The 24,791-nt window shown below is 47.9% G+C and overlaps 2 protein-coding genes across 2 annotated transcripts in view; one reads left to right on the plus strand and one right to left on the minus strand.

The window, feature by feature from the left end:
* Positions 1 to 8,439: 8,439 nt before the first annotated feature.
* ANKRD40 (ankyrin repeat domain 40) lies at positions 8,440 to 21,840 on the plus strand. Its single transcript, XM_043584071.1, has 5 exons — positions 8,440 to 8,624; positions 13,391 to 13,539; positions 14,695 to 15,180; positions 17,863 to 18,044; positions 19,357 to 21,840. Exons 1-5 carry the CDS (start codon positions 8,491 to 8,493, stop codon positions 19,501 to 19,503), a joined length of 1,098 nt encoding a protein of 365 aa, XP_043440006.1. The 5' UTR covers positions 8,440 to 8,490; the 3' UTR covers positions 19,504 to 21,840.
* Positions 20,444 to 24,791, minus strand: part of ABCC3 (ATP binding cassette subfamily C member 3) — a 35,869-nt gene continuing 31,521 nt past the window's right edge. Inside the window, 1 exon segment of the mRNA XM_043582632.1 lies at positions 20,444 to 24,199. Within this exon segment, the coding sequence (XP_043438567.1) occupies positions 24,091 to 24,199 (109 nt within the window). The 3' untranslated portion in view covers positions 20,444 to 24,090.

Raw genomic sequence — 24,791 nt, forward strand, 5'->3', positions numbered from 1 at the left:
ATTAGATCTTTAAGTTCACTTAGTTGAATATTGTTTTTTTTTTTTAAGTTATCTACCCACAGGTTGTTCTCCTGAAAATTAAATTAATTGATACAATGTAAGGCATGTAGAACAGGCCCGACACATTTTAAGTTTAATCATTGGTTGATATGATGAGGGAGAAAAAGCAGGGTTCTTGTAAAGAGTAAGAGAGAGGCTTCTCTGTGGAAATGACTTAAAACCTGAAAGATAAGGATCCAGCCAAGCAAAGTGAACGAAAAAGAATTCAAGGCAGTGAGAGTAGCATTATGAAGGCATGTCATGAAACAACGTTCACATTATTTCAAATATACATAAAACTGAGTCTAGGTATGCAGGGTGCCCATTAGGTGGCCTGAGGATGCCAAATATTTGAGACACTCTTCTTTTTGAAGTTTTTTTTAAATTTTATTTTCGAGAGAGAGGGAGAGAGTGCGAGCAGGGGAGGAGCAGAGAGAGGGAGAGGGAATCTCAAGCAGGCTCAGAGCCTCCAGCAGGTAGCCCCCCCCCCCCCCACCTCGGGGCTAGAACCTGGGAGGTCATGGCCTGAGGTGAAATCAAGAGCCAGATGCTTAACTGACTGAGGCACCCAGGGGCCCTGAGCCTACTTCTTAGAAAGAAAGGGAAGAAGGAAAGAAAGAAAGAAAGAAGAGGAAGAAGGAAGGGAGAAAGAAAGAAAGAAGAAGGAAGGGAGAAAGAGAGGAAGAGAGGAAGGAAAAGAAAGAAAAAAGGAAAGAAAAAACAAGAGAAGAGGCTCAGCCTGCTTGGGATTCTCTCGCCTCTCTCCTGCCCCACTGGAACTCTCTCCCTCTCTCTCAAAAAACTTTAAGAAAAGAAAAAAAAAAAAAGTACCCATTGGATCTTACAGTTGGGAGCCAGATTGGAATGGATTGAAGAATGAAAGGGAAATTAGGAAGATAAATAACTGGACAACTCATTTTAAGAAGGGAAGGGGTGAAATGGGGAGAGACCTGAAAGGAGCTATGGGCCAAGGGAGGCTTTTTTAAGATGGGAAATTAGAATATGTTTAATGTCAAAGCAAGAGGTGGAAGATAAAAGTTGTAAGTTCTTAAGAAGGTGGCGCCTGGGTGGCTCAGTCCGACTTCGGCTCAGGTCAGGATCTCACGGTTTGTGGGTTTGTGCCCTGCGTCAGGCTGTCTGCTGTCAGCACAGAGCCCTGCTTCGGATCCCCTGTTCCCCTCTCCCTCTGCCCCTCCCCACTTGAGCTCTCTCTTTGTCTCTCTCAAAATAAATAAATAAACTTAAAAAAAAAAAAAAAAACGTGGTGGTGGAGCTCATCTCTGCTAGGTGGGATGCTGCCCAACTCATGAGTCATTTAATAAAGCCAATTAGATCTTTCAATTAAAAAAAGAGAAGATAATGGTGGTATAGGCTTCAGGACATATTTTAGCTTATTGCCTTTGCTACAAGAAAGGACCTTTCTACACTGAAACAAGAAAAAAGACAACATCAGTTTGTAGATGTAGCAGTGAAATGAGAGAGTTCTCAGCTGCTGATGGCTACTCTTTGCTCAATGAAGCACTTTTTGAAGGTTCACCACTGCCACTACCACCAAAAGTGGGGACAGGGGGTAGTATAGATCTTGAACCACAAAGACTTCTTCTAAAACCTGAATGCAGGGGCGCCTGGGTGGCTCAGTCGGTTAAGCAACCGACTTTGGCTCAGGTCATGATCTCGCAGTTCATGAGTTCGAACCCCACGTCTGGCTCTGTGCTGACGGCTCAGAGCCTGGAGTCTGCTTCAGATTTTGTGTCTCCCTCTCTCTCTGCCTCTACTCCCGCCCCCCACTGCTTGTGCTCTGTCTCAAAAATGAATAAACGTAACAAAAATAAATAAAATAAAACCTGAATGCAAAGTTCCAGCTTCTGCTCACTAAAACTTTTAAATCGAATTCCGTCATTCATTCCACAAGCTTTACTGAAGCATGTGCTCTGTGCCACGAACTGGATTAATGGCTGGGAATGCTGAGACAGTTGTATAAGACCCTTTTCCCAGAAAGCTCCTGATCAGTGGAAGACCCCCCCCCTCCAAAAGGAACAATAACTTGAAATGAAATGAAATGAAAATATTAAATGCATTTGGATTTTATCCAGTCACACCCTCAGCAAGTCTTACACTACAACCCTGCTTTCCCTAGATTCTAAGGCCGGACACTTCCATGTGTATTACAAGTACAGATAATGGTTTCATTCATCTATCCTACAATAATTCAACCAGCACCAGCATCATCTGTTTCAGACTCTGCCAGGCAGCAGGGACTCAGAAATAAAAGTAGTCTATTAACATCACAATGCCCAGTTTACCGTTAGCTTCTACAGATTTTATGAATTGGTCATTTCCTAATGATGAGAAGGGAAACAATCTTAACAGCCAGTGGTCTCCAGACCCCATTCCATACATCCTACTAATGGAAAGTATTAATGGGCTGAATTGTGTCCCTCCCCCCCCCCTTATATTCATATGTGGAAGTTCTTTTTTTTTTTTTAATTTTTTTTTCAACGTTTTTTTTATTTTTGGGACAGAGAGAGACAGAGCATGAACAGGGGAGGGGCAGAGAGAGAGGGAGACACAGAATCGGAAACAGGCTCCAGGCTCTGAGCCATCAGCCCAGAGCCCGACGCGGAGCTCGAACTCACAGACCGCGAGATCGTGACCTGGCTGAAGTCGGACGCCTAACCGACTGCGCCACCCAGGCGCCCCCATATGTTGAAGTTCTAATCTCCAATATCTCATAATGTGACTATGTTTGGAGATGAACCATTAGAGAGGTGATTAAGTTAATGGGGTGCCTGGGTGGTTCAGTTGGTTAAGCGTCTGACTTTGGCTCAGGTCATGATCTCGTGGTTTGTGAGTTCGAGCCCCTCATTGGGTTCTGTGCTGATAGCTCAAAGCCTGAAGTCGTCTTCAGATTCTGTGTCTCCCTCTCTCTGCTTCTCCCCACTCCCCCCTCAAAAATAAACAAAAAATATATCAAAAAAGTAATAATAAATAAAAAATAAAGAGGTGATTGAGTTCAAATGAGACTGTTGGGGAATGGACGGGTGGGCAATCCGATATAACTAGTGTCCTTATAAGAAGATTTGGACACACAAAGAGACCTTAGGGAGGCGCACACACAGAGGGAAGACGGCCATCTGCACGCCAAGGACAGAGGCCTCAGGAGAAACCAAACCTGCTGACACCTTAATCTTGGACTTTTCACCTCCAGGACTATGAGAATAAATTCCTGTTGTTTAAACCACCCTAGGGGCGCTTGGGTGGCTGGGTCGGTTGAGCAACCGACTTCGGCTCAGGTCATGATCTCACGGTTTGTGAGTTCAAGCCCCGCGTCGGGCTCTGTGCTGACAGCTCAGAGCCTGGAGCCTGCTTCTGAGTCTGTGTCTCCCTCTCTCTCTCTGCCCCTCCCCCACTCATGCTCTGTCTCTGTCTCAGAAATAAATAAACATTAATAAATAAATAAACCACCCAATCTGTGGTATTTTGTGATGGCGGCCCTAGTGACCTCCTGTGGAAAGGAAACCAGTTACGACAGGTCTCCTAACTGCTTCCCAGTTTCCAGCGTGGCCCCCAGGCCCCTGTCCTCCACCTGCTTTGCTGCCTCAGTCACCTTAATAAATGTAAATCTGGTCCTGTCTCTTTCCTGTTCAAAACTCTTCAATGGCTCCCCATCACCCCCACTCAGAAAACCACAAGGTCACCCGTGATCTGACCTGCCTCTCTAACTTCATCTGCTACTGCTGGCCCACACCCTCCACACCCCAGCTTCCTACCACATTATCCTGTGTTCCACTGCTCCAGGCGTGGGATGCTCTTCCCTCCCTCCAGCAGTTACTGCCCATCTTTCTCAGGTCACAGCCCAAGCATCCCCAGCTCTATGAATCCAATCTGGACCCTCATTCTTCACCTGCCACACACAACTGATCACCAGCTTTTTTGTGCCACGATTTTACCGTACATAAACCTGCACACTTTGAGGTTGGCCACACTATTGCAAATATGAGTCTCCCTATAAAATCAATGAAAGTTCTTCTCGGTGGTAACGCCATTTCTTACTTGTCCCTGTAATTCTCAGATTCCCACAGAGGATATAATCTGTAGGAAGTAGCTCCCGTTTACTTCTAACTCCATGATAGCCCAGCTGTCCTCCTTATCACTCGACTGCAAACTTCCTTCTCCCAAGCTCTCCAGCAATCTCCTCGTGGCTGAATCTATTCCACACTTTTCAGTCCCTTCTTTCTTGCCCTATCTGCAGCACTTGGCCCTGTGGGTCATTCTCTTTTCTCCAAATTTTCCCATTCCTTTGCTTTTTCCTCTTCTTCATCTCATTTGTGGATTCTCTTCTGCCCATCATTAAAATGTTGAGTGTTCTTTGGGGTTCTGTCTTTGTCTACTCAGCACACTCTGTTGGGGCTATCTCTTCCTTTTCAATGATTTTGGTCAGCACCTTTTACTGGTGGCTACCAAATCCAAATCACCAGCCCAGAACTCCTTTATAAAAAAAAATTTTTTTTAATGTTTATTTATTTTGAGAGAGAGAGAGGCAGGGACAGAGTGTGAGCAGCGGAGGGGCAGAGAGAGAGGGAGACACAGAACCTGAAACAGGCTCCAGGCTCCAAGCTGTCAGCACAGGGCCTGACACGGGGCTCAAACTCACCAGTTGTGAGATCGTGCACGAACTGAGCCGAAGCCGGATATTTAACCGACTGAGTCACCCAGGTTGCCCCTAGAACTCCTTTCTAAATGTCACACTGTCACAGCCCTATACACAACTCCTTATGGGTAACTATTTGAATGAAAGTCGGGCACCTGCGTGGCTCTGTCCGTTAAGCATCTTGATCTCAACCCAGGTCATGATCTCAAGGTTCTTGAGATTGAACCCCGAGTCGGGCTTTATGCTGACAGTGCAGAAGCTGCTTGGGATTCTCTCCCTCTCTGTCTGCCCCTCCCCTGCTCATGCTCTCTCTCTCTCTCTCTCTCTCAAAAGAAAAAAAGAAAATCAAAAAAGAAAGCACAGGTTCTGGAGTCAAACTGCTTGAATTCAAAGCCTTGCCCTATCACTAAGCTGTGTCATGTTGGGCAAGTTACTTACCTCTCTGTGCATCAGAGAATTGTGATGGATCTACCTTTATGGGGTTGTTGTGAGAATTAACTGAGATAATCCATGTACAGCACTTAGGGTAGTATCTGGCAATAAGTAAATGTTGGTAGAAGCAGTAATTAAAGGTCTTCAGAAAGCTCAACTCAGGAGATTCAAAAGTGAATTCATCATACCTAAAACCCTTTCTTCCTTCTTTGACTCAGATCTCAGTAAATGGCACCATAATCTCCCCAACCAGAAACCTGGGTGTTATCCTTGTTTCCTGACCACGACTGCCCTCCCATTCTATCGGGGGCTCTTCCTTGACTCAACCTTGTCATAAGATCGACTGAGTGCTTCCAGTGTCCAGACTTCACACACTCATTCAATCCATAGAACAATCCTGCAAAGTAGGTGCTATTATTATCGGCCCCATTTGCAGATGTAGAATTTGAGGCACAGAAAGGATAAGTAACTCATCTAAGATTATACCAGTGGCAAAAGCTCAGATGCAAATACATGCAGGCTGGTTTTAATCTCCCCACTCACAAACACTGCACCATATGCCATACTGTTTCTATTGTAATACCTCTCGCATTCTATTGTTTGCCTTGTCTCCCCTGCTAGACTGCTGTTTGAAACCAGGGACTCTTAATTTGTTTGCAGCAATACCTTCAGTGACTAGAATAGTTCCTGGCAAACAATGCATGCTTAGTATACCCGGTGAGTTAGAGACGAGACAAAGTATAAACAAATCGAAGTAAAAGAAGAGCCATCAGGTTGCATTCAGTTGTGGCCAGGGTTAAAGGTTTTGTTTGTGGAGAAAGTTTTTTTTTTCTTTTTTTAAGTTTATTTATTTATTTTGAGAGAGCGCAAGAGGAGTAGAAGCAGAGAGAGGGAGAGAATCCCAGGCAGGCTCCATGCTGTCGGTGCAGAGCCCAACTCGGCGCTCGCCCCCATAAACCGTGAGATCATGACCTGAGCCGAAATCAAGAGTCAGATGCTTAGGGGGGCCTGGGGGGCCCAGTCGGTTGGGCATTCGGCTTCAGCTGGGGTCATGATCTCATGGCTTGGGAGTTCAAGCCCAGCATCAAGCCTGCTTCGGATTCTGTGTCCCTCTCTCGCTCTGCCCCTCCCCCACTCATGCTTTGGCTCTCTCGAAAATAAACATTAAAAAAAAGTTTTTTTTAAGAGTCAGATGCTTAACTGACTGAGCCACGCAGGCACCCCAAGTTTGTTTGTTTTTTTTTTTAATATGTGAGGATAACAAGGAGCAGATTGGAGTCAAAGATAAGCAAAGGTTGAGTTTAAGAAGATATTATCTACTGATTTAACAGTTATTGTAGGGCACGTGCTCTAATCCTCTTAAGAAAGGATTCACAGACTTTGTCGTGCAGTCACTACCAATTTTTTAAAACTGCTTTCTAATTATTTATTTTTAAATTTACATCCAAGTTAGTTAGCATATAGTGCAACAATGATTTCAGGAATAGATTCCTTAATGCCGCTTACCCATTTAGCTCACCCCCCCCCCCCCACAACCCCTCCAGTAACCCTCTGTTTTAAAACTGCTTTTTTTTTTTTTCAACGTTTATTTATTTTTGGGACAGAGAGAGACAGAGCATGAACGGGGGAGGGGCAGAGAGAGAGGGAGACACAGAATCGGAAACAGGCTCCAGGCTCTGAGCCATCAGCCCAGAGCCTGACGCGGGGCTCGAACTCCCGGACCGCAAGATCGTGACTGGCTGAAGTCGGACGCTTAACCGACTGCGCCACCCAGGCGCCCCAAAACTGCTTTTTAAAAAAAAAAAAAAAAAAAGGATGCTACCTACTCCCCTGTCATTCAAATTATGTTAAAGGACCCACTTCCACTGCTCTGCACGTCAGCATCAGATGGAGCATCATGCTGGATCTGAGAATTAAAATTTAAATTGGGGGACAAATAAAAATGTAAGCTCAAGCTGAGTTCCAATTTGCCTTGGGGTCAATTTAAGTGCGCAGTCAGTTTATATTCAGCACCACCTGGTGTGCACTGAGCCCAGTGTGAATTACTGTGTCATAATAAACAAACCTGGGTCTTCCTTAAACAGCAGCAAGAAAAATGCTTGCTGTGCAGACCCTGGACAGTCCCAAGAAAGGGAAATGAAAACCCCATGGCTAAAGTTATCCCTTCCTATTTCTCTCCTCTCTTTGTTCAGGTCTTCCTCCTTTCCATCACAGGGTTATTTCCTTAACATCCCCCGTCCGCATCTGCAAGGTTCCATCCTGTGCCACACTGGAAGATCTCTCTCTCTCCAAGACACCGGGCTGGGCAAAACAATATTTTGGCTTTGTCCTACTAGGTAGTAAACCGGTGCCAAACCAGGCTCTGAGCCTCATGAGACTGCTCAGGCAGGAGTCAGGCAAAACGCTGTGTATAATACACACCATAGCTCTCCCGGGAGATCCTGGCATCAGCACCAGGATAGATAACGCCACCGTCTCTGTGGTGTTCTTCTTTGCTTTCTTTTATCCTTACATGGCTTTCATGAAGAGTAATCAGTTATGGTTTATAATCAGAAATAAATTACAGTTTATAGACTCTGGGCACAATATAAATATTTTCCCTGAAAGCCAAGTTAGAAGAAATCGGTCTAAAACGAGATGTAAAACAACAGCGACTGAAATAAATATTCCAACTGGCTGGTCCTAAGCACTGTCAAAAGAAGAAAGAACAGTGTAATCTGTCTCTGCAATTATGGGCATATAATAGTAGGATCGTTTTCAGCCCATTTCCCCATCCTGCTGGGCAAGAGTTGGCTCAGATAAGGAAAAAGAGCCAAACACACACTTGGGGCGCGGGGGGGGGGGGGGGGCGGTGTGAAGAAACACCAATTATTTCTGATGCCTGGTAAACAGCCTGCGCCAGAGGATAAGGCTTTTCTGGCTCTCAGCTATGCTTTCTTCTCTTTCCATGTGTCTGTCCTCCTCCTCTGAAGCTGCGGGGTGGGGACGTCTAAAAATAGTCCATGAATCACGGCAGATAATGTTGTGCAGCAGTTACATAAACAGCCAGCCCGGGCGCCGGGGCCGAGGGTAGGAACGGAAAAGATCTGGGTCAGGGTTGTCACTCCGAATAGGGTCCCCCGGAGTCGGCCTGCGGGAGGCGCGGCCGGGGCGGAGGCTGGGGCCTGCGGCCGGGAGCAGCCGGGGAGCGGCGGGCGGCGCGGCGGCGACGGCGGCGGCGGGCGGGCGCAGCAGCCCCGGGCCGGGCGCGAGCAGGGCGGGCAAGCCCCGCGCGCTCCCCATGGCGGGGAGCGGGCCGCGGCGGCGGCGGCGCTGACGGGCCCGGGGCGGGGCGGGCGGCCGGCTGGGGCCTGGGCCCGAGGGGGAAGATGAGCGCTCTCCTAGAGCAGAAGGAGCAGCAGGAGAGGCTGCGGGAAGCCGCGGCCTTGGGGGACATTCGGGAGGTGCAGAAACTGGTGGAGAGCGGGGTGGATGTGAACTCCCAAAATGAGGTCAACGGCTGGTAAGTGGGGGAGCGGGGGAGGCCTAGGTCAGAGCAGCCGGCGGGGCCGGGGCGTGGGGGCGGGCGCCCATGACCGAGGCCCGGCGCAGGCTGCCGCCGCCCGCCAAGGCGTGGCCCGGCGTCTGGGCCTCCGAGGCCGTGCGCTCGCTAGGCCTGCCCGGGCCCCCTCCCCCCCGCCCCCAGCCCCGCGCGGTGCCGTCGGGAGCGCGGCCTGCCCCAGTCCCCGCCCACGTGGTCCTCCCGGGGCAGCGCCCACCTGAGCCCCGGCCCCCCCTCCCCCTCCCGCCCCGCACCCCCGGGCTCGCTGGGCCGGAGCCCTGCTGGCTACGATTCGATTGATTCGCACGCTCGTACGGAGCTCACCCCACTTCGCGTGTGCGATTATTTTGCCGTAGGAGCTTCTGGAGAACACACCTGTGCAGAGCAAAAAGCATAAGCAACCGAGCGAATGTGAATCTTATAAATTAGCACCGTTTCTTTTCCCAAGACCGGAAAACAAAAACAAAAAAACCAAATCACTTTGCATCACTCTTCTGCCTCTCTGTTGCCTCACTGTAGCCTTGATATGCCGCTGCCTACCAGCTGCCTGTTGAGGGAAGACTTACTCCTTTATCCCGTAGAGTGTTTTGCCTTGTTTTCTTACTCCAATTTTAAATGCAGAATTTGAATTCAAGACTCCAGATGCCGGCCCGCAAACTGAATCCTTCCCAATTAAATAAGGAGTCACATTTTAGGATGTGCCGATCAGATTTTTAGTGTTAAGTTACTTACTGGATGTGGTATTATTCTGCCCTCTTCACATTTAAATTCAAATTTTTATTTGATCCAAGGCATGCCTAAGCAGCCTGTTTTTGCTAGCTTAGAGTTACAGTGAGTTTGGAAATATTTTATTTTTTTCAAGTGGCATCCGACATTTTGGAACTGAGAGGAACATTGGAGATGGGTCCAAGGGCAGAGAATAACCACACAGCTGTGACCCCAACCATGGTTTCCATGACTGCCTTGCAAAGTTATCTACCTCTTATAGAAAACAGCTTGGATAGCTGTGCAGAAGCCCAGGAAACAGACACTACTGCCTTTTGTTTTCTTTAAAAGTGTTTGCAAACAAGCTTGCCCTTTGGTGTGTACCTTCTCTGAGCATGGCTCTGTGGTTCACAAGCTGTGACTCACTGTTTTGGCAGTGGGAGGCGGTGTTGTATAGAGGAAGGAGCCTGGTCTTTCCCCGCAGACTCTCCCCATTCCTGCTTAGCTAATGCAACCTTCCTGAGTCACTTCATTTTCCAGTTATGTGAGAAGAGTGTTGTGACCATTGAAGGAGATGAAGCATTGTATAAATAGCTCACATTCCTGGAGTTTGCTCTGTGACACAAGCCAGGCTCTCTCGTTCACAACGACTCAAGAACAGAGTTGTTGTTATTCTCTCCATTTTACAGGTGAGGAAACTGAGGCCCAGAAAGATTAAGTAATTTCCCCAAGGTCATAGAATTTACTAGGAAGGAGCCCAGTATCTGATTCTAGACCCTGCTTTCCTAACCATGACGCCTGCCACGTAGTAGGTGCTCACTAAATGTAGGCTGAATCTGAAGCAACCTGAACAGGCTTCTCATAGATTTATCGGGGAAGATGTCTATTAAGGCACCTCACGTCGGAGGTTCAAGTTTGAATTCCTGATCTCCCCTCATCCCCCGGACTGCCCCAAGCCTGTTCCTCTGAGTCCTCCTCAGCTCAGCGTCTGACATGTTCAGCCCAGAACCCTTGATGCCCTCCTTGCCTCCTGTCTTTCCCTCACATTCCACAGCCAGTGTGTCAGCTAATTCTGCCAGCTTCACCTACAGCTATAGTCAGAATCTGACCACTTCTCACTAACTCTGCCTCAACGCTTCTGGTTACACCGCCACCATTCTGGTGCCCGGATTCTTGCTGTAGCCACCACCACTCCCCCCCCCCCCCCCCCAACTAGTCTCGCTTCCCTCATGCGCTGTAGTCGTTTCTCAGCACAGCGGAGGGATCCTGACCTAAAACAAGTCAAAAGTCGCATCATTTCACTCTGCTCGAAACCCTCTGATGGCCCCCATCACGCTCTGAGTAAAAGCTCAGAGGGTCCTCGAATTTCTGCTTTCCAGTCCCCATCGTCCTCCCTCTCTACCTCAAGGCCTCATCCCCAGATTTGCCCCCTCACTCCCCTCATTCTGCTCCCCTGGCCTCCTCCCTTTTCCTGAAATACCAGGCACAGTCCTGATTCAAGGCCTTTATGTTTCTTCTTCCAAGTCTGAAATGCTTTTCGCCCCTCACCTCTGTCAGGTCTTAGCTTAGATGTCACCTTGGTGAGCTTTCCTTTGCCCTCGATTTAAAATGGCACCATGCCCCTCCCCTGCCTCTGGCGTACCCTGGTCCCTTCCCTTGTTTTATTGTCCCTGTAACATTTAATCACCAGAGCATACTGGTTGTTCTGCCTATTGCTGACTGCTTCTGTTTCCACTTCTGTAAAATGAAGGGAACGTCGATAATAGCACTTAACTCAAGGGTTGTTCAGAAGATTGACTCAGTTAATATATATGAAGCCTCTAGAACAGCATCCCCCATGTAAAAAGCACTATATCTTTGTTAACTATTATTTTCTTATTATTAAGCAGCATGCTGGCATAGAACACTTAATCTCTAGCATAGAAAAGCCGAATGGTTACTGCTTTCACTTTGTAGTTGGTCAGTAACCACAATTTCAGCACTGATGAAGGATACCCAGCCCCTCCGGTCTGAAATACTTCCCAGGACTAACCAGATATTCTGACTGCAAATTTAAAGCTTGAAGAGTTCAATTTCAAAGGTAGAGTTCCCATATCAGTTGTAATTCAAGGGTCGTGCGTACCCCTTGGCTTTAAGCAACAAGCATAATGGCTCATGAAAAAGCTGAAAATATTGCCTGGCTGCAATGGCTCTGAGTCATGGCTGCCCAGAGCCACACAGGTCTGGACTGTAAGTGATGGCCACTCAGGGCACGTGGTTGTGGGGATCGTGCTGTGTTGCCTTAACACCACTTTACATGGTGATGCTTTAGCTAGTTGGTTTTCCCAGAGTGTCTCAGACCCACTGGCAGTAAATTACCTTCTTCAGTCTCAAGCTTGTCATGAACAAGTGATTTACTACCAGCGAGTGAGCACTTTATTTCCAAAAGGGAACATATTTTTCTCATCATGCTCCATTCATTTTTGAATGCTCACTTATTATAATTATTCACTTTTCAAGCCCATGCCACAGAGATCCACAGACAAACACTCTCAGCTGCAGTTTGCCCACAATCAAGGATGTACTGGATCCTTCTGCCCGGACCAGTGTCCACCTTGTTCTTGGTTCCCTTGTTGAGCAATTAAGTACCTGTACGTCCGAGCAGACACTTCCTTATCTCCATGAGCTCATATTTCAGAAGCAGAAGCAGCCTCTTCCCTTATTTTTCCCAAATTGGCAATCTTTTTTTTATAGAGTACACCTTAAAGGTACCTGGATAATCTAATTCTAATCAATAATAGTATGGAATATCCCTCTGAAACATTGATGGAGTCCCAGCCAGCCGGACAAGCTAGCTTTCTGCAAGCCTGAAATGTTGAGGAGGCCAGGGCACATCACCTTCTCCCCGGAACCAAATGAACTTTATGGATAGTTGTACTTTGCAGGTTAGTGACCTAACTTAATCCTCACTACCGAACATTATTGTTCTGTTCTTTATCTTGTCTGTACTTGGCCGGCAGCTCTGAAGAAATTTTCTCCATTCAATTAGAGAATTGGTGAGGACGTTTCAGAACAGAGGGGAGAAAGGATTTTCCTTCCACAGTATCATTCAGCTTTGGCAACCAGGGATGAATTTAGCAACTCCGAATCCCTTCATTTCTGTTTAAGATGGAGTTTTTACCAGCATGCTAATTATATTTCTACGCGGTGTTAAAATAATAGCCCTTCGGAGTGTGCATAATCCCTTCCTGTGTGTACAATAATAAATAATTAGTTTTACTTAAATGAGGCTAATATGTTAGAAGAGTTTGTTCTTGAAAATTTCGGTCGTTGGTGTACATTTTTCAAGTGCCTTAGGAATTAAAGCCTGTGCACAGTGCCTTACATTTAAGCAGATGAGGGTATGTTTGTAGCCTTCTGGAGAGAACTAGAGGATCCAAGTATTTTAAAAATGGAAATTTAAAGTGTGTGTGTGTGTGTGTGTGTGTGTGTGTGTGTGTGTGTGTCTAGGAAAGAAAAGGAAAAAGAATGAGCAACTGAGATTCAGCCGGGAATGTCTATGTAGCAATAATAATTTCAGCGGCAGAGCAAGCTATAGATGATTATTACCCTGATAATATTTAATTTCCATGTGTCATTTGATGCATACGAAGCAAGTTTCCACTGTCCCTAAAAAGGAAAAGTGACACCATAAAAACATTTTAAAGAGACTGGGACAATCTAACGAGCGTTAGTGCTAGAAGACCTCTCAGCAATACCATTAGAGTTAACCAGCCAGCCTCCTGGAACTCCTCGAAATGAAAGCTCCTGGGATAAATTAGTTTTTCCCAAGGGTCAGAAATGAAAATAAAAAATAAGTTTTAAGCATGCTAAATATTTTGATCATCTGCTTTCCGAAAAGAAAAGTTGAGGTTACCTGCCCAGTTTCCTGGTTCTAGCTGAGCTCTTAACAGGCTTGCATACATTTATTGACTAGCACCTGGAATTTGAAATCCCACCTCACCTCTTCTGTTTTTAACTCTTTTCTCCTTTTCTTCGGACAGGACCTGTTTACACTGGGCGTGTAAACGCAATCATGGTCAGGTGGTCTCTTACTTATTAAAATCAGGAGCTGACAAAGAGATTCTTACGACAAAAGGAGAAATGCCAGTCCAATTGACGTCAAGGAGAGAAATCAGGAAGATTATGGGGGGTGAGTCTGTGTTGGGGGGCAACTTTCGATTTTGTCAAACTCATTTAAGACTTGTGGTCTCATTGGCTGTGTTCTTGATGCCAGTCGAACCACAAATCTGTTTTTATTTTTATTTATTTAAAAAAAGTTTTTTAACGCTTATTTATTATCAAGAGACAGAGAGAGACAGAGCATGAGCAGGGGAGGGGTAAGAGAGAGGGGGAGACACAGAATCCGAAGCAGGCTCCAGCCTCTGAGCTGTCAGCACAGAGCCACATGCGGGGCTCAAACTCACGAGATCATGGCCTGAGCCGAAGTCGGACACTTAACCGACTGAGACACCCAGGCGCCCCACAAATCTGTTTGTTTTTTTCTTTTAATTTTTATTATTATTATTTTTTCACCTTTATTTTTGAGACAGAGAGAGACAAAGCATGAACAGGGGAAGGTCAGAGAGAGGGAGACACAGAATCTGAAACAGGCTCCAGGCTCTGAGCCGTCAGCCCAGAGCCCGACGCGGGGCTCGAACTCACGGACCGCGAAATCATGACCTGAGCCGAAGTCGGCCGCTTAACCGACTGAGCCACCCAGGTGCCCCCTTTTTTTTTTTTTTTTTAATATTTTTTTTCCCCACAAATCTGTTTTTAAAAGCAAAGGTAAGGGGTGCCTGGGTGGCTCAGTCGGTTGGGCGTCCGACTTCAGCTCAGGTCATGATCTCACGGTTCGTGAGTTCGAGCCCCGCGTCGGGCTCTGTGCTGACAGCTGACAGCTCGGAGCCTGGAGCCTGCTTTGGGTTCTGTGCCTCCTTCTGTCTCTGCCCCTCCCCAACTTGTGCTCTGTCTCTTAAAAAAATAAATAAATGTAAAAAAAAAAAAATTTTTTTTTTTTAAAAAAAAAGCCAAGGTAATACTACTGGGCCACGATAGTAATTCCATGTCATTTCCAGATAGGTAGGCATTATAAGGTTGGTTTTTTTTTTTTAGTCTATTAAATTTAAGGCGATCAAAACGGCGATCATAAACCTAATGAAACACTCTTTTGTCTTCTGATTTGAAGAGGCAGTAAACACGAAACAAAATATGCCATATACCAAAGGACACTAGCTTTCACAAGACACTCTCTTCCTGGTAATTTTTAAAGGGCTATGTAAATGTTATGCGTTTTCTTCTTTGTAAGTGGAAGAAGATGATGGTGACGACAGCCTCCCCCAGCTGAAGAAGGAGTCAGAACTGCCCTTTGTTCCCAACTATTTGGCCAACCCAGCCTTCCCTTTTCTCTACACCCCTGCGGCGGCAGAGGATGCGGCCCAGCTCCAGAACGGGGGCCCCTCCACACCTCCTGCGTCACCCCCTGCGGAAAGCACTCCTCCGCTGCTGCCTGCCGGGGAGCCTCCCCTGGTCGGGGCCTTTCCACGGGACCACGCCTCGTTGGCCCTGGTTCAGAACCGAGATGTGTCTGCCCCCTCTGCCATACTCCGAACACCAGAAAGCACAAAACCGGGTCCTGTCTGTCAGCCACCAGTGAGTCAGAGCCGCTCACTGTTCTCTTCTGTCCCGTCCAAGCCACCAGTGTCTCTGGAGCCTCAAAATGGGACATACGCAGGGCCAGCGCCAGCCTTCCAGCCATTTTTCTTCACGGGGGCATTTCCATTTAACATGCAAGGTAACCCTCCTCAGGAGACAGCCTCTGCGGGGTGGGGTGGGGAGGGTGCCCAGAGATCTAGCGTTTCAGTCCCTGGTTTTTTTTTGGGGGGGGGGGTTGGGAGGATGGGATTTATGTCTATATTTATTTATGTGTTTAGAGCCTAATTGTAAACTTGTAGAAGTTTTGCAAGACCACTATAAGGAGCTCCCTTTAGCCAGACTCCTATATTATTTACGTTTTGCCCTTTTACCTGCAGTGGTTAAGTGTGTATTTCCTAAGAGCAAGGAGAGTCTGTTACATAACCACAGTCCAGTGACCACATTGAGGAAATGTAACTTTGCTATAATACCATTCTCTAAGCCATCTGTGTTCTCTAATTCAGGCCATGTTTCAGTGTTGGTGCCCTCTGCAGCTCTCTGTGCTCCCTCCACCCCTGTCCTCTGCCCAGGGTCACCTGTCGCCTTTGGTTATCATACTGTTCCATTCTCCTTTCACCTGGAAGCTTCCTCAGCCCTTCTCTATCATTTTGGACCTCAGTATTTTTTGAAGAGTCCAGGCCAGGTACTGTGTAGAATATGATCTCCTATCTGGGCGTCTGGGTGGCTCAGTCAGTTAAGCCCGGCTCCTGATTTCTGCTCAGGTCACCATCTCACAGTTTGTGGGATCGAGCCCCACATCAGGCTTTGTGCTGACAGTGCAGAGTCTGCTTGGGATTCTCGCTCTCTGTCCCTCCCCAGCTCACGTGGGCACTCTCTCTCTCTCAAGAATAAATAAATAAACTTAAAACAAAAGAATACGATCTCCTATTACCTTTCTCTAGGGACTATTTGATATTCTGTTGTAAAGAAGGTCCTCCCCTTCTCCTCCATTTAGATCAGTATGAACTCGTAGATTCTTTATTATTAGGTTATAATTTTGTTACTATCATCATCTTGATGTTCACATTATACCAGATCTGTCGAGAGGGAGCCCCTTGGAGCCAGTTCTCACATCGCTTGGACACATGCCATCATTCTTGGAGCATTTCCTTACTTTTTGGTGCAGCGAGAGGGCTCCAGGCTCCTAGTGTCACTTTCCCTGCTCCCGCCCCGGAGGCAGCCATTTCTCTGAGGAGCCCTTGTTCTTTCTGGCAGAGAATGGTGTTCAGAAACTAGGATGTGGACACCAGGTGCCCTTATGCTCCAGGGGTGTCATGTCTTCCAGGCCTACACAGAGGACAGAGCCAGGAAAGAAAGAGAAAGAAAGAAAGAAAGAGAGAAAGGGAGGAAGGAAAGAAGGAGCAAACAAATACCTGTATACAGTCATAGTTACATTTCTTCCTATGTTTCTGTATCTATTTCTCTTTATAAAAATATTAAAAACAAGTTCATCCTGATCCCTCCCATTCCAGATAGACACCCCGGGGCACAGTCTAGTCTTACCTTTACTATTTCTTTTTTTTTTTTTTTTATTGTTTTCTTTATTTTTGAGAGAGAGAGAGAGAGAGAGACAGTGCAAGCGGGGGAAGGGCAGAGAGAGAGGGAGACACAGAATCTGAAGCGGGCTCCAGGCTCCCAGCTGACAGCACAGAGCCCGACGCGGGGCTCGAACTCACGAACCCTGAGATCATGACCTGAACTGAAGTCAATGCTTAACCGACTGAGCCACTCAGGCATCCCCCCTTTACTTTTTCTGTGTAAGTAACTCCCTCATTTTCTGGGTTTGAGGACCTGCTGTTATATGTGCTGATAACAGTGACCTGGGGGTGCTCTGAGAGATTCCTATAGAAGGAGCAAAACAGAACCACCAAACCCACGTAGGTATTTGACTTGGGCCATCTTGGCAGCCAGACTCAGAATTTAAGGGCAGACCGCTTAGATCCCCGACCCTAAAGTAATAGTGCTTATTTACTCCCCACCCAGATTCCTTCCTTGTTGAGGCAAGCTGCATTCAAGTCATAGACTGTCATTTTTATTAATAGCTTGTCTTTTTGCTCTTCTACTGTGTATCACAAGGAATTTCGTATTTCTTTCTTTTTTTTTTTTTAATTTTTAAAATGTGTATCTTAGAGAGAGAGAGAGCGTGAGCAGGGGAGGGACAGAGGGAGAGGGAGACACAGAATCAAAACAGGCTCCAGGCTCTGAGCTGCCAGCACAGAGCCCGGCACGGGTCTCGAACCCACAAACCGTGAGACCATGACCTGAGCCAAAGTCGGACACTCAACCGACTGAGCCACCCAGGCACCCCAGGAATTTCATATTCCATAAATACCTTTAGATTCGCAATTATTAAATCCTTTTAGAGTAACTCGTATCCCATCTCTTGCCTGTGCCTTCTTTCCACTCCTCTTCCCCTGCTTATGTGTGGTTCGATACCCACACCCGTTCGTAAGCCTTTACCTACTCAGCACCAGCAGCAGAAGTTGATTATCCTTCAGCACACTGGATGGTTGTCTCCCCCCGAACACACACCCCTTTTACTTTGTGAACCACAGTTCTCGATGTAGGGAAGACAGTGCAGAAAACTGCCACCAGAGCCAGAACTGGGGCTGAGCAAAACCCTGCTGACGGTGCTTAGTTTTCTCATTGGGTGGCACGGGCCTCCGGCACAGGGCATGATTATGTATAACCAGCTTCTGGAAAAGATCTTAAATTACATCGACTGACTATGCAGGAACCATTCATTAACATTTCTCCCTGTTTCCCGCCCCCCCCGCCCTAGAGCTGGTACTCAAGGTGAGGATTCAGAACCCATCTCTTCGAGAAAATGATTTCATTGAAATTGAACTGGACCGACAGGAGCTCACCTATCAAGAGTTGCTCAGAGTGAGTTGCTGTGAGCTGGGTGTTAATCCAGATCAAGTGGAGAAGATCAGAAAGTTACCCAATACCCTGGTAAGAAAGGTAAGAGAGGTCTGAGCAGTTGTTTGCTTTTTGCATTTGGAAAATACCCAGCTTCCTCCTTGGCTGGATGAGTCATAGTTGAGAACTGAGAAGAGAAGAGAAAAGGGGCAAAGGGTGGTTTTCCAGATGAGCTTTCTTTCCCTCTCCTGGTCGACAGGGACATGACATTTTTGAAGGCGGTAGCATAGCAGAGAGAATTTTCTGAATTACCGTTCCGTGTACCTGGTTTTGGTTGTTCGTGTAGTAACACGTGAGGATTACACTATCGCATCTTGGAGCACCTGGGGAAAACTGGTCTGAATGGCCTCTCCCTCCAAGTCCAAGGTGCGCTCATCCTGCAGTTGCTGCCGTTCAGGGCTGCCACCCTCCCATCCTCCAGGCAGCCCAACTCACGCCCCCGGGGACTTCCCCGCACAGTCACCAATGGGCACAGTCACCAATGGCCTGCCACAGGGATTTTCTTTTTTTTTTTTTAATGTTTGTTTATTTTTGAGACAGAGACAAAGACAGAGTGTGAGCAGAGGAGGGGCAGAGAGAGAGAGAGAGAGAAAGAGACACACACACACACACACACACACACAATCTGAAGCAGGCTCCAGGCTCTGAGCCATCAGCACAGAGCCCCGTGTGGGGCTCGAACTCACAAACCAGGAGATCACGACCTGAGCCAAAGTCAGACACTTAACTGACTGAGCCACCCCAGGCTCTCCTCTTCTAGGCTTTAAAATGACCTAAGAGGGGTGCCTGGATGGCTCAGTCAGTTAAGCATCCGACTCTTGATCTTGGCTCAGGTCATGATCCCACAGGTTTGCGAGTTCAAGCTAGGCATCAGGCTGTGCACTGTCAGTGCAGAGCCTGCTTGGGATTCTCTCTCTCCCTGTCTCTCTGTCCCTCCCTTGCTTGTGCTCTCTCTCGCTCACAGAATAAATAAATAAACTTAAAAAACGTTTTTACAAACAAACAAGCAAACAAACAAGTAAATAAATAAATAGAGCTAAGGTACTGGTGTCAACATAACACCTCAAACATACAGAGACAAGTGGCCCTTCATTTTTTTTTTTTTAAAGAGAGACAGAGAGAGAGAGAGAGAGAGAGAGAGAGAGGATATGAGTAGGGGAGCGGTAAAGGGACAGGGAGAGGGAAGAACCCAAGCAGGCTCCATGCCCAGTGCAGAGCCCGACACGGGGCTCTCCCCCACGAACGTGAGATCATGACCTGAGCCAAAATCAAGAGTGGGACGCTCGACCGACTGAGCCACCCAGGCGCCCCGACAAGTGGCTCCTCTTAATGGCCTTAACCCATTTTGTTTTAGGACAAAGACGTTGCTCGACTCCAAGATTTCCAGGAGCTGGAACTGGTTTTAATGATAAGCGAAAACAATTTCCTGTTCCGAAATGCTGCGTCCACACTGACTGAAAGACCTTGCTACAACAGGAGAGCTTCTAAACTGACGTACTAAGTTCAGCAGGGACTTTTATCGCTGAGTATTGTGACAGTGCGCGTCACCTCCGGGCCAAGGACGAGCCATGGATCTAAATGTCTTGGGCGCCCAGGAGGGCCCCGGTGCCACTGCGTCGTCTACACTAACATCGTTCTGCCATGGTAGGGAGCCCCTGACCCCCCGCAGCGGTGCCACTCTTCCACGCCTCTTGGTGCACAATAAACCTCCTGCTTGAAGCGGTGAACAGCGGAGAAGCTGGAGAGGCCGAAGCCGGCGCTTCTGAGCCCCTGTTTCCCGTGCCCAAGCTAAGTGAGCCGTCTCAGCAGAAGCGGAGAGGGAGCGGAGCGCGGCTGTCGCCCCTCCTGCGGACAGTGCACCTGCAGGGCTTTCTTGGGACTTGCACGCTCACCGCTCTCCTGAGTGTGAACCGGCTAGAGGGGAAATTGGGGAAAGCACACTGGACAGATGATTTCTAGCGCGACTTGGGGCTGTGAGGTTTCACATAACATATTTACCAATGTTACTCAGGTTTAAAGTATTTAAGACTACAGTTACCTAGTTGTAAATATGCTGTTAACCAAAAGAGCTGCCCCTCCCCCTCTTTGCCCTTTGTGAACACTCAAGACTGCTTCTCTGTCTCCCGTGTCCGCCTTTGCCTGGACAGTCGTCTCTGCATTGACTCTGTGGTCACTAGAGGGCTCTCTGATGCTTTCCAAAAGAGCAGCCGCTTTTTTTTTTTTTTTTTTTTTCTTTTTCTTTTTCTTTTTTTCTTTTCTTTAAACCTCTGAAGTGATTCCTGGCCTCTCCGTGTTTAACCGCACCGTCCGAGAAGAGCATGAACATTGCCGGCCCGTGTTCCCCACTTGCGTTCCCCACTAGGCACGAAAAACAATTTTTGAAACCGAATCTGTTGCTGTTTTCCAGGTGATTGTGGGAAACTGAGCTAAAGGAGTTAGCGTCTTTATTTTTGTATCAAAGATAAAGGTTATTTTGAAATTCCTAGGGTTTTTACACAACTCCGAAATCTGTTGCTTTTGTAAACAAATTGTTTGCCCTTAGGCCTCCCCCACCACCACCCACCCATCCGCTTCACTGAGGCGGTTTGTGAGCCTGCCAGGCTTTGTCCTGGAAAACACCTGATTACGCTCTTGAGCACGGCCTAGGCCTACGAGAAATTTTCGTAAGGAACGCCTTCAAGAGTTCCCTTCCTTTCTTTCGGTGTCATTAACGTTAAAAGAGCCACTGTCTTGTCGAAACCAACAGCTTCACTTTAGAAATAAGAATGAGCACACTCAGACGAACAGGAGGGCAGGGGTTCGAAGCCAGCTGTCGAAGAGCATCCCTGCTGTCTTAAGAAGCTTTTTCCCCATAGTGCCTAAATAGTTTCCAAAGAAACTTAACTTCCTAACTGTGTTAATTTTATTGGAACGCTGCGATTGATTGCTGACGGAGCGAGAGCATGCAGACGACGTCAATGGAGGAGAATGTTGGGCCGAGATAATGGCCTCCTGTTGCTGCCTCGGTGCTGAGCTGAGGTCGAGGCCGTCCTCAAGGCCGGCTTTGTGGAATCACTCCGTTCAGTGAGTACACCTTAGTCCACCGATTCCCGATGGTGACTCACTCACCCTTGTACGGTGTTCGCACAGCAGAGTCAGACTCCGCAGGGAAGTTACTTATTACCCCTTCCCTGAAGTGCTTTAAAGAAGAAACCGCCCTGGTGGTTCAACCAATCGGAAGCTAGTTTACCGAGACATACTAACCTTCTTTCCTTCCCTTTGGAAAAAGTGACAGTTTACTGATAACACTAAGGCTAGCTCTATCCTGGCAGAAATAAATCCGATATTAATTCATGTCTAAATCACTGGGGTTAAAACTCGTCTAACCATTTAGATCAATTAGCGACTCAGAAGCAGTGGAGGTCCCGGCCGGGAGGTGGCCTACCGAGTGGCTGCAGGGCATTCCCCCCCACCCTGGTTCAGAAACTGGCGAGGGCGAGGGAGAGGCTTGGCGTCTCAGGTGAGGGATGAGCCCGACACTGTCCTCCCTTCTCCCTTGTAAAGCCCTCTGTGGTCACCTGACTCCCGCCTAAGGCGGTTGGATGAGACTGACAGTTGCCGGTAGGTGAGTTTAAAGTCTTAATCTATGCATTCAGAGAAATATTTTTATATGCTTTGTGTAATTTATAACAAGGATTTTTTTTTTTTTAGCTTTGTTAACTGTGAATTCACCCCCCTCCACTGCATATTTAAAGCATGTGTTCACACCGTGTGTAAACATTCACCGAAGATTGTTTTCTTTGTGCATTGCCGACTGTTCAAACATAACCAGTATTATTAAAATTAAAATATTAACGAACCGAGCCCATATTCTTTCATTTGGGCCTCCTAAGCAGCACTGTACTCCTAATCACCGGGGGTTCGAGTTGTTGGACAGTCCCGGGGACACGGTGCTCTAGGGGAAAAATCGGAGGGACCGTTCGCCCAGCTGAGGCTCCTCCGTCTTGCTGCCACCAAGGGGCTCGTGCCCGTCAGTGGCACCTGCAGACCCTTTGTGCGGCGCCCTTCCTCCCGGCTCTCAGCGGCCAGCTTCCTTTCCCCGGAGGAGGTGAGCCGGCTAGATGGAGGTCATCCTCTAGTGACCACATTTTTCGATTAGCCTATTTACTTTATGCAACCGAGCCTCTCCTTTGGGCTGCCGGCACCTGTCAGGGCCTCCATGAGCTCAGAAACAGACTCCCAAGGCAGGAGAGGAAGTAACAGCCTCCCACCTTCAGATCTTTAGCTGAGCGTGATGCCGAATGAATCTGCGTTTCTGTTGGGTTAGGGCAGCTAGAACCTCACAAAGCAGACGTCATGCCAAATTGGCCTAATAAATCAGGGAGCATAGCAGAGACCTTTTCTTAGCAGCAAGGAGGGGCAGAATAATTTGGGCATTTGGGCTTTCATACTCGCTTTCTCACAAGGATGGAAGTCTTCCTCTCTACACTCATAAACATCCTGGGCAGAAACAGGCTGCCAAAAAAAATGTGATTAACCTTTAACAAATGGTCCTGCAGCACAGGCTGACCCAATACATACAGGAAAACTAGATCAAAGGAGCCATCTCCGCACCTACTGCAAACCATTTAGGGAAGAAAGACAAACTATCCCCTACAACCCGTCACATCATACCAAGCAGAAAGGTCGAGGAAACGAGAGGGTCAGACACCGGGAAACTCAGTAAGGTAACAAAGAGAAGAGATCCGTTCCAAATTTCCAAATACGCCTTGTGTCAGGTGGACTCTGACCCACAGGAAATGAGCACTCTGTCGGTTTGCTCAAAACCAAATTTAATTCGGCCCCTCATCTTGCTTATTGGCCCGAGACTGTCAGGGCCAGGGGCACCTCTGGGCTGTTCTGTACTCTCACGTGCAGCTTTGGCCACATTGAGGAAGACGAATGGCCCTGAGGCCTCGCTGGTTACAAGGACCTGTCTGGAATAGACTTGTTTTTTTGTTGGTTTTTTTTTTTTTTCAGTTTATTTATTGGCAGATGAAGACAGTGAGCGGGGAGGGGCAGGGAGACAGGGAGAGACAGAATCCCAAGCAGGCTCTGCGCCGTTGCCACAAAGCTTGATGCGGGGCTTGAACTCACAAACCAGGAGATGATGGCCTGAGTGGAGATCAAGAGTCAGACAACCGACTGAGCCACCCAGGCGCCCCTGGCATAGACTACTAAAGGAGCAAGGGAGTAAAAGGCACCACGCACATCCCAGCCCCTAGAGAAGCAGGCTTGGAGGTCTGAGGGATGGCATGAGGGAGGCGTTCACAGCAGCCTTCCCAAGAGGCCTCGGGTCCGATTTCAGGGGCTTCATTTCTCGCCTTTGCACAGTATCTGCACAGCAGAGCAGGAACTATTGGCAATTACCCAGTGACTTTTGGCTGTAAAGACAATATTTCTAGCCAAAAGCTCTGGAGACTGAAGTTTTCAGATAATCCCAGCCATGTAGATGTACATAAAGTCTGCCTCCACCTCTCTCCCTCCCTCCCTGCCCCCTGCAAAGGCCCTAACCCCCAAACCTTATGAACAGGCAGAGAAAGGCTGCATCGGGGTATACGTATTGTTGACCATGTCGCTTTATTTCATCAGTGCTCCATTTTTAATGGATTCAGGCCAGCACCCCAGAGTACAGGACTCAGTTCCTAAGGACACCCTGACCCGGCAGTCTGCTGTTCCAGGAGGAAAAAGCTTTACTTTAAAAAAAAAAAAAAAAAATCCTTCTGAGTAGAAAATACAAAAAATCAGACAGAGTGGAGAGGTCATTCCATGAAATGACTGAAAACAGCACAGCGTGGCAAGAACACTAGGTTGGGAATCAGGAGACCCCGGGCACCAGTCTGGGCTCTGCCTCAAACTAGCTGTGGCCTCGGCCCGTAGTTCACCTCTTGGGCCCCACTTCCTCATCTAAAGCATTTAGGACAATTATTCTGTGAGGCACTTTGCAGGGCAAGAATCTAGCAAATGCCTCCAGTGTTTGCCATCAAGTCCATCCTGCAGACGTGCTTGGTGTCTTTTTCTCTCCTGATGAAAACCAGCAATGGCCAGGAGCAAGTCCCAGGAATATATTTTAGACAAGTCCAGCGTCTCTGGCCATCCCGTAGAAGATGCCTCTGGCTGCGATGAGGTTGGCTGGAGAATCAAATTCAGCTACTGTCCCTCTGTCCAGGACAAGGACCCTAGCCAAAGAAAAGTGGTCAGGTCTCCATCAGTTTCGACCTGGCCCTTACCGTCCAACTCTGCCCTTCTGGGTCCTGCTCAGGCCCTGCAGGGACATGCCAACCCTCCTGCTTCGGGAGACCCACCCAACACAGCCACTAGGCCACATGTGCACGCTCGCAAGGCTGGTTATTTTAGCCGCTCCGTTTGCTCTCCTAGCAGATGAGACCGTTTCTGGGATCAAACACAAGGTTCCTATTCATCTCTGCTCTTCGGGCCTCTGAAAACCTTCCCTAATGAGCCCTTCCCTCAACCGGGGTCACAGGACTGTGCGCAGGGAGCCACGGGCCTGTGCGCTGGGCCCTGTGCGCTCCTACCTGCTTTGTGCCAACTCACAAAGGCACACGGCAGGAAACTGGGCTGCACGGAGGCCTGACACTGGAATCTGGGACTTTGGCTGCATATCTGGTTGCTGCTGATGGATGGATCTACACACACACACTCACACACACACACACACACACACACACAGAGTCAGGTCTGGGCCTGGGATTAGAATCCCCTGCCAATCAAGCACGGGGTGCACCTGGTGCAGGGCTAACAGCCTGACTC

This window comes from Prionailurus bengalensis, chromosome E1 (genome assembly GCF_016509475.1).
Source record: "Prionailurus bengalensis isolate Pbe53 chromosome E1, Fcat_Pben_1.1_paternal_pri, whole genome shotgun sequence".
NCBI classification, from domain to species: domain Eukaryota; kingdom Metazoa; phylum Chordata; class Mammalia; order Carnivora; family Felidae; genus Prionailurus; species Prionailurus bengalensis.